Here is a 10,309-nt window from a genome sequence, read left to right on the forward strand (position 1 = left end):
AAAAATCCTGTCCAAAATATCCACCAACATATTGTTAAATGGACCCACTGACAAAGCATTCTGGCCAAGATTACGAATTCTTTTGAAACAACCAGCTGACATAAATTGTTGCCGTTACAGCCTACGTGTCACGTAGTTATTTTTATTTTAAATGGCTTTGGCTCTGACAATTATCTACATTGTTTGATAATGTTCATCTGAATATAGAGATCTGAACAAAAAAGGTTACAATATGATTGATGTACTGGTAATGAGACACAATCAATTTACGCATTCAAGGAATTTATTGGGTGACTTGCTTAGTCCCTTAACAATTGGGTGAAATTTACAAGATAATCTCCAAAAAAAAAAAACTGAAGTCATACCCACCTGAGGCCAGTGCGTCACACTCACACACACACGCACAGACACAGACACACACACACACACACACTGACCTCGACCATGCACCGTATCTCTTACCTGAACTTGGCCATCCTTTATGAAAAAAAAGTTAACGAAAACAGAGGCTGCTAAATTGACTGACTACACCAACAGCAAGGGACAGAATGTGGATTACCAGCGGTACAATTTAACCAAGAGACCACCCCTCCCCCCCCCCCCCCCCCCTTCTACAGTCCAATAAAAACTATACGGACACTGTATAGTTTGATTTTCTGAGTATGGAATCCTTTTCATGACACAATCATGAGGGGTGTGTCAGGACAGCACATCACAGCAAAGGCTAATTAACATTACATCATACGGGAAACCACAACCCCCCCTGCCCCATTATTGTATACTTCCTGCCCTTAGGTCAGGGCAGATTGGGAATTGAACCTGATTCACCTTTCCTTTGAGAATTGTTTTGAGATCAAGTGTACTAAAAAAAGTCGTGAAATTGTGAGAATTGTGAATTTAGGAGTTATGGAAGAATGAAGGAAGGCTGAATCTCTGACAACAGAAGGTGGGCATGTGTTTGTTTGTGTTTTTTTGCAAACACACGGTTATGATCGGTTCATAGCCAACTGCCTTTTTATTTCAATGTGTTATTTTTGTTCTTTCTTTCAAAAAAAAAAAAGAAAACTAAATAAATAAAAAATGAAAACATGGCGGTCAGAGCAAAGGAAACCACAGGACCAACTCCCAAGCTGCACACCACGGTTTTAAATATGCCCAACTGAACACAGCTGGGCTGTACATGCAGTCAACCATGTCATAAAAAGGGCATCCTTAAGCTGTCTTGCTTTACAGAGAGAGAGACAGAGGGAGCGCATGAGAGTGAGAGAGAGAGGAGAGCAGAGGGTTTACTCCTTGGAACAAAGTTAAGACCTATGATGGAGGACGAGGGCATCATCGTGTATTAGCATTCTACACCAAAAGTTCAAAGTTCGTTAAAAATCGAAATAATTCCAAATAAACAAAACCCAAAAAAACAGCACAAACTAGCCATCAGTGTGAGGGGTCAGGGAGGAGGGGGGAGGTGGGATGAGAACCGGACCGGCTGACGTCATTTTAAGGTGAACCGATCCATCCTCCTCCATGGGTACCTGGAGGACGCAGGTCTTGGGGAGTGGAGGGGTTAAGGGGTCGAGACGCAGGATCTCCTGCCTCCCCCCCTGGAGTCCCCGGCCTTCCTTGGGCACTTCCAAAAACGAAGCGTGCATTCAGGACAGGAGGAGGATGCGAGGAGTGGAGTTGCGGAGAGGAGCAGGAGGAGGTGGAAGAGGAGGAGGTGGGTGGATAAAGACAACAAGGAGAGGAGCAGCAGGGGAGGTGGTGCGCGGGGCGAAGCGGTGGAAGAGGAGCAGTCTGTCTCTCTCTCTGGGTCTCTCATTCCGTGGCTTTGAGACTGAAGGAGAGTTTGGGCCTGGACTTGCCCTTTCCTAGGATCATCTTCTGCTCCTCTTTCTGCTGCCGCTGCCGGTCCTGCTCCAGCTTCATGCGCTCCTCGTGGATCTTCCTCTGCTCCTCAACGATGCGCAACTGCTCCTCCGCCTGACAAAACACACAGTAAAGCAAACACACACACATAAAGTGTTAGCAAAAGAACACAAGGTCATGTGGGGACAGAACCACCCTGGAGCCCAGTACCCACAAATTAGCTAGAAGTTTCCCCGAGACCCCTCCAGGTACAGTGGTGATGCATTTGTCTCGGTGCTCTCAACCGCTCTTTTTCCCTCTCGCCGTTCTCTAATGGCTACTTGCTCACTGTGGAATCAGCCCGCCAAATCAAGTCGGAATTAAATAAACACTGCCTTGTGAATTAGTCATGAGTGGGACGTAAGCCCTAAAACAGACGCAGGAACACAGTAAATATAGGAATAAATGTAAATAAGAAACTTGATTGTCCAGTCCACCACACAACTGATAGAAATGCAAGCCGGTGCCATGAGGACGGGCCACTCTGATGTGGTTGAGGAACCCAGGGCTTTTTGCAATGCAAACACTCAGCTGGATGTTTGGAGGAACAAACTCTGAAGGAAATACGTCACCTCTTAAAGTGCTCCTAATCTGGATGTTAGGAAGTAAAAAATGTGCCACTAAAACCACAGATGGCATTCAAGAAGGAGAGCTGTCAACTGTTGGGGACGACTAAATGATGTTTACAAATAGCTCTGTCCATACAGCAGAATATTCCATCGTTAGTACGCAATGCAGAGCTGAGGTTAACAGACTTGGCCCGTTTAACAAGTCTGGCAGAGTCACTAAACAGGATTAGTCTGGTTTGCTAGATTTTATTTGGAAAATCTTCAGTCACCATGATTAATTATCATTTTTGGGTATTAGTTTAATGCATTAGTTATAATTAATATCAACATGTGTTTATTACCAACAGGATTGAGGCCCTTGGAAATTAATGGAACACCTACTAATAATACACTGTGCTTTAAAAAGCAGCTGTGTAATGAACCCAAAAATACAAGGAGGTATTTAGCAATACACTTCCTTGTGTTCCCATGAATAAGACATAGAAATCAGGCATGTATGGTATGGCTTCCGAGCAGGGGGTGTGAATTAGAGTGCGTGTGTACCAGCTTGGCTTGGGCGTCCGCGATCTTGCGGTTATTCTCCTCCAGTATTTTCTCCAGCTCCTCCCGCTTGGATTTTTCTTCTTCCTATATGGGTGACACGGTGCAGAGTTAGCTCACGAACAGGCTACTGCCACTACGGCCAGACCACACTCAGGCCCGCCGTCCAAGCCTCTCAGACACACAAACACACACGGTCCTCATCAAGCAGGCACAGTCCTCACAAAGCAGGCAAACTCACGCACACACAGAGAGACTCCCACTCACAACTTTTTCATTGCACCACAAAAAGGCTTGTTTAGTATCACGCACATGACCACACTTGGGCATTCTCTGCAGTCAACCAGAATAGTTTTTGCTGTTTTACCCACAATGGGGTCTCGGTAAAGTTATTAAATGAGGGAAGGGGGTTGCGGGGGTTGAAACTAAGCCCACTATGATTCAAATTTTTTCCCTCCCTATTGGCTGTAAAAAACCCTCCCGCTAAAATAATTTAAGACTGGCTCTGCACCAGTCTGATATTAACGATGATTGTATCAAATAAAATTAAAAACCTACAGGGGATAACCCAATTGTCACACTCACGAGTAGACAGATAAAAACAATCTAGACTAAGAAAATATGCAACTTCTTTATTTACATCATGAAAGAAAATCAAAGAGGGAGAGAGAGATCAAAACAAATAAAAAAATAAAAAAGGATAAATTGGAGGGAATAGTTTTGGCTCACCAATGCACGTATACCTACGCATTTTCCTTGCCTGTGTACCTACACAACTGGTGAAAGCATTCGCCATTAAACGGTTGAATATTTACTGTCTGGTCCAGACTGTGTGGCCCCTGCAGAGACAGAGAAGCGCGTCCCGGGGGCAGGCAGGTAGGTGGGTGGGTGGGTAGGTAGGAAGGAAGGTGGCTGGGTAGGTGAGAGGGGTACTCTGCCATACGCCACATTGCACACTGGGAAATAGTCTTATTTATCTTGTACTGATCTCTGAACTGCTTAAGACTGGGCCAGCTTGCATTCTTTCTTTACACATTCCTCTGCTTAACAGGTGCTCAGATCCCTCTCGGGCCAGAGCCGTGGAGAACAGAACACAGTGCTTCTCTCTGTGTGCTGATCAGTGTGTGTGTGTGTGTGTGTGTGTGTGTGTGTGTGTGTGTGTGTGTGTGTGTGTGTGTGTGTGTGTGTGTGTGTGTGTGTGTGTGTGTGTGTGTGTGTGTGTGTGTGTGTGTGTGTGCATGTGTGTGTCCGTGTGTGTGTGTGTGTGCAAGTACTGTGCAGTTTGTGTCGCGGGGGCGTAGCCAGGAGAACTGCAGGCCTGCTCGGGTCAAACGCTTGTTACGAAGGTGGTGCTTGTGTTAACAAGACAGCAGTGTTTCCAAAAATAAAATAAATAAAACAACATCAACGGAGGTAACATGGATGCAGAAATAAGCCGTACTCCTAAAGGAAGCAAGTTGTCAGGACAAAACACAGCACATTCTCATGAGAAAAAGAAAAAGTTACTTCTTTTTTTTAACATAAAAAAGGGCGCAACAAAATGTATGTAATCAGGGTTAACAGACAATAAGGGTTAGACCAGAGATTGTTGACCTTTTTCAAACAGGAAACAGGAAATGTGGTGGTCCGTCACCGTTTTGTATCCCACAATGGATGCCATCTAATGGGAGCGTCTCAAAACAAGTGTTATTAGAGAGGAGGGGGTGGGGATGAAAGCGGGGGGAATCGTAGCGAAGATGTAGAAACAAAGAAGCCATCAATTAACCTAAAGGGATTCCCCAAAGGACATTCTCTACACATTGCACTGATGGGAGAAAACGCCAAACTAATGCCTGAGCAGAATCCGCCTGGCCTGTTCAAGTACCTACTCTTGGAAGGTGAAGGGATGGTTCCTCGCTCTAAACACACCTCTGCCTTTCCTGTGGGGAATAAGGTGTTCTGGTGGACAGAATCGGAATGCTGCGGGCTAGGCACATTTATGAATGAGGCATGCACAGCCCTAGTGAGCGCTGTTTAGTGTCCTAAGTGACGGAGACTGGAGCCCTCAGACCACATCTCCCAACACATTAGTGGTGAGCAACAGGGTGCTCCCCGAGCACCTCTGGGTCGCTACCCTCCACCTTCTCTCCTTATTAGCGATGCTTTGCTACTGTACTCAACACCCTGCCCAGGGGGCCAACCCAGTGCTCAGGGGAGGACCATACCAACGGCGCTGTGAGATTGGACTTGACGACATAAAAACACTATCTGAAAAGGTTAGTATCAGGTTACAGAATGCAAGCCAGCAAGATGAAGCTAAATTTAAAAAAAGTATTAAATAAGAATATTGGAGCTAAATCGGCCACTGTTGGGCACGGCGACATTGGCTAGAAAAACAATACTAGAGTGTTGTTTTAGTGAAGACATTAATGCTTACATATATAAGAAACTGGCTACAGCTGAAACGCGGTAAGAGGGGGAATACAAAGAATGTCGGGTCCAGCAAACTCAGCCATGGCAGAAGCATCACCAATGACAAAAATTGTAGCCAAGAAGATAGTAATTGACCTCGCAAAAAAACTCGTAAAAGTGTAACACGTCTAACCAAATGCCACACAGGCGGCAATCCATTTGCACCCAATCCAATCCCAAACTGGACCTTGATTTGAGATTCTCCGATCTAGTCTGGCCAATTTATAGAGCTCTCTTACTCAGCCTCCCTCTGGTCACACTTGTGCCATGGCTGGGCTCCTAGTCTGAGGGGATCAGGGAGGAGACGGGGGGGGGGGGGGGGTTCGCGTACTAGGGCCTGCGGGGGAAGGGGTCACGGGTGACGAGTAGGTGGGTGCTCAGGCGGGGAGGGGGGGGTTAAAGGGAATGGGCCGGGGGTGCGTTCCAAACGACCGAGCGTTACCTCTCTGGCCTTCTGTGCAGACAGCTCGGCCTGCCGCTGGCGCTCCAGCTCCTCCAGCAGCTGCCGCTCCATGATGCGCTTGGCCTCCTCCACGCGCCGCAGCACCTCGTGCTCGATCTCGTCCTTGCGCTTCTCCAGCTCCTCCTCCACGCGCTTGCCCACCAGCTCCTCCACGCGGCGCGCCGTCTCCTCCTCGATCAGCTTCTCCTCGATTTCCTGCTGCCGGCTGGGGGGAGGAGGAGGAGGAGGCGAAGGGGAGAAGACAACAGAGGGTTGGGTTTTGTTAAGATAGGCGTCAGAACATTACATATTGCATGCAGGCAACTAAACACAGCATTCCGCAGGGGTTTGAACGCAACCTTACCCAGAAACGATATTGTCAGGGAAAAGAGTGCACAGCATACACTGGCCTCCATTATTAATGAGGTTAGACCGAGTGAATGAGTGGGTTAGGATGTTATAGGTCACAGGAAGTTTACACCAACAGGAATAACTGTCAGAGGGAGTTGAGCCGTGACACACAGATCTCCATTAGGAAAAGTGAACAGGTTTAACTCCAGCTTCTGCCTACCGGCCCACTCTTATGAGAGTCAACAGCCAACCGTCAAGTGAGACAGAAATGGTTGCACAAGGTGTCACCTGGTGTTACGCTCATCCATCCAGAAAGCTGTTTTATCTTTTTATCTGATTGGTTTTCTAATACCCCCTAGAACAGGAAGCTATGCTCGGACGACTGTCAGGATGCTTTTGGACTAAGGAAAACCCTTCGGGGCGAACTAGCAACACATAACACTGTCTACTACGCCCTTCCCTATCACTGGGGTTTGGTTTCGCTTTGTGTCTAGAGAAGAAGAAAAAAAAGAGTGCATCCTCCTTCCAAAAAGCGTCCATGCCTGGGTATTTACATGTGTATGGAAGGTTAAGTGGCCCTGTGGCTACCAAGCGGAGGCGGACAAGGAGACAAACTCAAGGCACCAGGTGTGGAGCAATGCAGAGGATCTCAGGTGACTGAGATGTGTGCCTCTGGCCACCATCAACTTCCACAATAGGCGTCCTGCATGTCAGATTCGTATCACCTGTTAGCGGACAAAGGGTGGTGGATGTGTACAGGGTGGTGGATGTGTATGGGGGGGGTGGTCGGGCGTTTTGTAGGCAGCCAGGTGAAACATGTTTTTGAGACATTCACTGGCTGCAGTCTTGCAATTTGTTAGAAAAGCGCGCTGAGGCAGCAACTTTCGCTATGCTGATGGCCAAACGATTCCTCTCAGTCAACTAATGTGTCAAAAGTGCTGGGGTCTTGTGGTTTTATAACCTATATGGATCTGGCCTACTGCCATACAGCTAGTTTACAGAAAGGAACGACAAAATGTAGCAGGCAACACACATACATATTTTATATATAGAAATATATAAACAGATGTGTATTGTTTTAAAACATTGCATAACTGGTTCATTGAATCCATACCAGTATGCAAGTTAAGAGGTGAACACGATGATCATGATTTAAAAAATAACTAATTCAAATAGGAGACATGGGTGGATAGATGATGGTGCATCCAGCATCATTGAACTTAAGAAAAAGGCAATGTCCTATGCTGGTGCTGTGTTCACACCAGCCTAGACTAATACAAAATCTACATTTTTGCCAGTAACCTAAACCCTCGCTTGTCAAGTAGTGGACGTAAACAGTCAGCTATTCGAAAACGGGGACACGCGTCCACTGTGCCGCTGCTGGTGGTCTGCGACCGGCTTACCGGTGAGCTGTGCAAACAGTGTTGACAGACTGAACCAATCTGGCAACACTTTCTGCAACGTCTACGCCATGAAACGCCAGGCCCCTGGTCATCCATAGCAGCATGCTAATGCTAAGCTAACGTAAAAGCATAATAGCCCCCCACCATGATAGCTTAGCGAGCTAGCTTAGCACTCAGACCAGATGGGGGTGAATGCATCAGTGCTAAAGAAAAGCTTAGCCGGCTCATGGTAGCATGCATACGTGAACAGAATAGCGGCCTATGGAGGAATACAAGAGGGGTAGAGACGTACATCTTTCGCTGTCGCTCCATCTCCACCTTCTTCTCCTCATCCTCCTTCCTCTGCTTCTCGTCCAGCGCGTTCCTCTTGCTCAGCGTCCGGCCGAAGATGTCGATGCGCTCCGGGGGCGAGGCGGGTACCCTCTCCCGGCGCTGAGCGGCCGCCGCGGTGTTGGACCGCGAGCGGGAGCGCGACGCCTCGCGGGTTCGTCGGTTCCTCTTGGACTCGCGGGACTTGGAGCGCTTCTTCGCCCGCTCCTTGTCCCGCGAGCGGGAGCGGCTCCGCTTCTTGCTGTGCTTGCTGCTCTTGGAGTGCTTGGAGCGCGAGGAGCTGCGGCTCCGCGAGCGGCCCATGTCGACCCCCTCTACCCACACTTAGTGTGTCTTCTGGCAAATATATATTTGTATAAGAACGCCTAACTCCAACTACGACTGTTATAGGGCGTTATGGATGATAACCGACCGAATTTAGCTTCTGAAATAAGAGGTTAAAAGACAAAAATGAATTCGAAAGGGGTTGTTATTTTGCTCTGTTAACTTGCCGGATAGAAAGATGGCGGCCAGGGAAGGCGACGGCCTCTAGTTTCCCATGAGGCAGTTCGGTTTTCGGAATTGTTCGGCTATCTTCGTTGCCAATCAACGACTCTGTCTACCTATATGTAGAGAAAACAATCAATGAACATGTAGAACTGTTATAAATTTGAACGATTACATGTTCAAAAGATGACAACGTTTATTTTTAGGACCCATGGTATAATGTATGTGTATATGTTTTGTGTATGTGTGAGTGTGCGTTTTTCTCGGGACATACGTTATGTATGTTACATTAGGATGTGATGAAGTGAACCAGTGGTGTCACTACGCTCTTTTATTCTGGCGATAATATTTAATTAGCCCCGAATATATTTTTTTGGTAAAAAAATTAAAAAATCCATATGCATTGGTATATTTACTGGTAACTATGGAATGCATTAATTCAATTCAGTCTAGAAGTGATGAAATGATTCTAGTCACTAATGGTAGTTAGTTATTTATAAAGAAACATGGGGATTCCAGGGGCATCTCCAAATAAAGTAGCCTAGTCCTTCTAGATAGTCCTTCTGTCAAGAGAATAAACAGTTTAAAAAAATAACCACACTGTTTACCACCTCAAGTGAATTAACCTATCTTATCGCCAGTCAGATCCATATATATATATATATATATATATATTGATTGATGATCGATAACGCTAACCCTGATCTTATCTGTAAAGTTTGTCTCACTTGTATTCATTTTACTAAGAAATAACTTAAATTGAACTTTAGATGTTTGGGGATAAGCGGCAGAGCAGTCAGGTAGCTATTTTAAGCTATAATAAACTGTGCATTTTGTTTATTTAGGTAAAGCATTATGAAAAAATGTGCATGCACAGTAAAGCATTAAAAAAAATCATTTTCCTTCTGGGCTAAGCCCCTGATGTTTCAGAAACCTAGAAACACCCCTGAAGTGAACTAATCTCAGTTCTGAGCAGGTTCACAGCCTCTTAATATAGACAACAAAATGGTGTGATTAAGATTACATAATTTCTATGTTTTCTCTCATGTCATTGACCTATATTTATCCCCATATGGGTCTATTTAAAATACATTGTTTTCATTTGTTCTGCCTGAGGGATAGTCATAGTATCTGTGTGTGTGTGTGTGTGTGTGTGTGTGTCTGTGTGTGTGTGTGTGTGTGTGTGTGTGTGTGTGTGTGTGTGTGTGTGTGTGTGTGTGTGTGTGTGTATTAATATAGCTTGACGACTATATACAAGGCTCTGATGCAGGGAGGAGAAGAAAAAGAGAATATATGAGTTGACAAAATCCTCCACAAAATAAATATCCTCCTTCTTTGGCAAAGCAAGGCCATTGTGATAACTGTCCCTGGGGAACTGCAAAAGCTGGCATTGCTATATTTAAAAAGTTATAACTCACGGTGCCCACAGTCAGTATCTGAAAGGTCACACCACTCAAACTGAAAAGGGGTGAGCTGTTCAACTACAGAGGGGACTTTTTTCAGCAACTGTATTGTTTTGTGTTTGCCTCTAGTTCTGAATATCACAGAGCCTAATTTTAGTAGTCTGGGGAAAGAGGGCTTTCATCCCATCCTACGCTTGAATTGAGGATCAAGGAAACTTTTAGCGGTGGTAAAATTGACAATGCTCGCCAACCAAATCACTTTCATTCCAGCACACCTGAAGGGTGTTTTAGTTTCAGCTCGTCATTAATAATTCTGTCTTGTGCTTAGACTTCACACACCATTACAATAACACAGAGATCCACCCAAAGCACTTTAAAAAATGAATAAAAGTATGATGCATTTATCTTTCTTTTCAGATTTCATATTTATCT

At 45.6% G+C, this 10,309-nt stretch overlaps 1 protein-coding gene across 1 annotated transcript; it reads right to left on the reverse strand.

Annotated features, from left to right (window-relative positions):
- Nucleotides 1-265: 265 nt before the first annotated feature.
- Nucleotides 266-8,506, reverse strand: LOC307073034 (arginine and glutamate-rich protein 1-A-like). Its single transcript, XM_079732700.1, has 4 exons — nt 7,951-8,506; nt 5,905-6,130; nt 3,015-3,098; nt 266-1,977 (listed from the first exon to the last, which is right to left on the reverse strand). Exons 1-4 carry the CDS (start codon nt 8,289-8,291, stop codon nt 1,813-1,815), a joined length of 816 nt encoding a protein of 271 aa, XP_079588826.1. The 5' UTR covers nt 8,292-8,506; the 3' UTR covers nt 266-1,812.
- Nucleotides 8,507-10,309: the final 1,803 nt, after the last annotated feature.

The sequence above is a fragment of the Pollachius pollachius genome, assembly GCF_949987615.1.
Source record: "Pollachius pollachius genome assembly, chromosome: 3".
Classification (NCBI taxonomy): Eukaryota; Metazoa; Chordata; class Actinopteri; order Gadiformes; family Gadidae; genus Pollachius; species Pollachius pollachius.

Excerpts from the sequence above, each read along its gene's own strand:
- LOC307073034 (XM_079732700.1), bottom strand. The coding sequence starts at position 8,291 with ATGGGCCGCTCGCGGAGCCGCAGCTCCTCGCGCTCCAAGCACTCCAAG. Across the intron at positions 3,099-5,904 it reads CTGCACAGAAGGCCAGAGAG|GAAGAAGAAAAATCCAAGCG; the intron begins GTAACGCTCGGT and ends TCACCCATATAG. Across the intron at positions 1,978-3,014 it reads CGGACGCCCAAGCCAAGCTG|GCGGAGGAGCAGTTGCGCAT; the intron begins GTACACACGCAC and ends GTGTTTTGTCAG.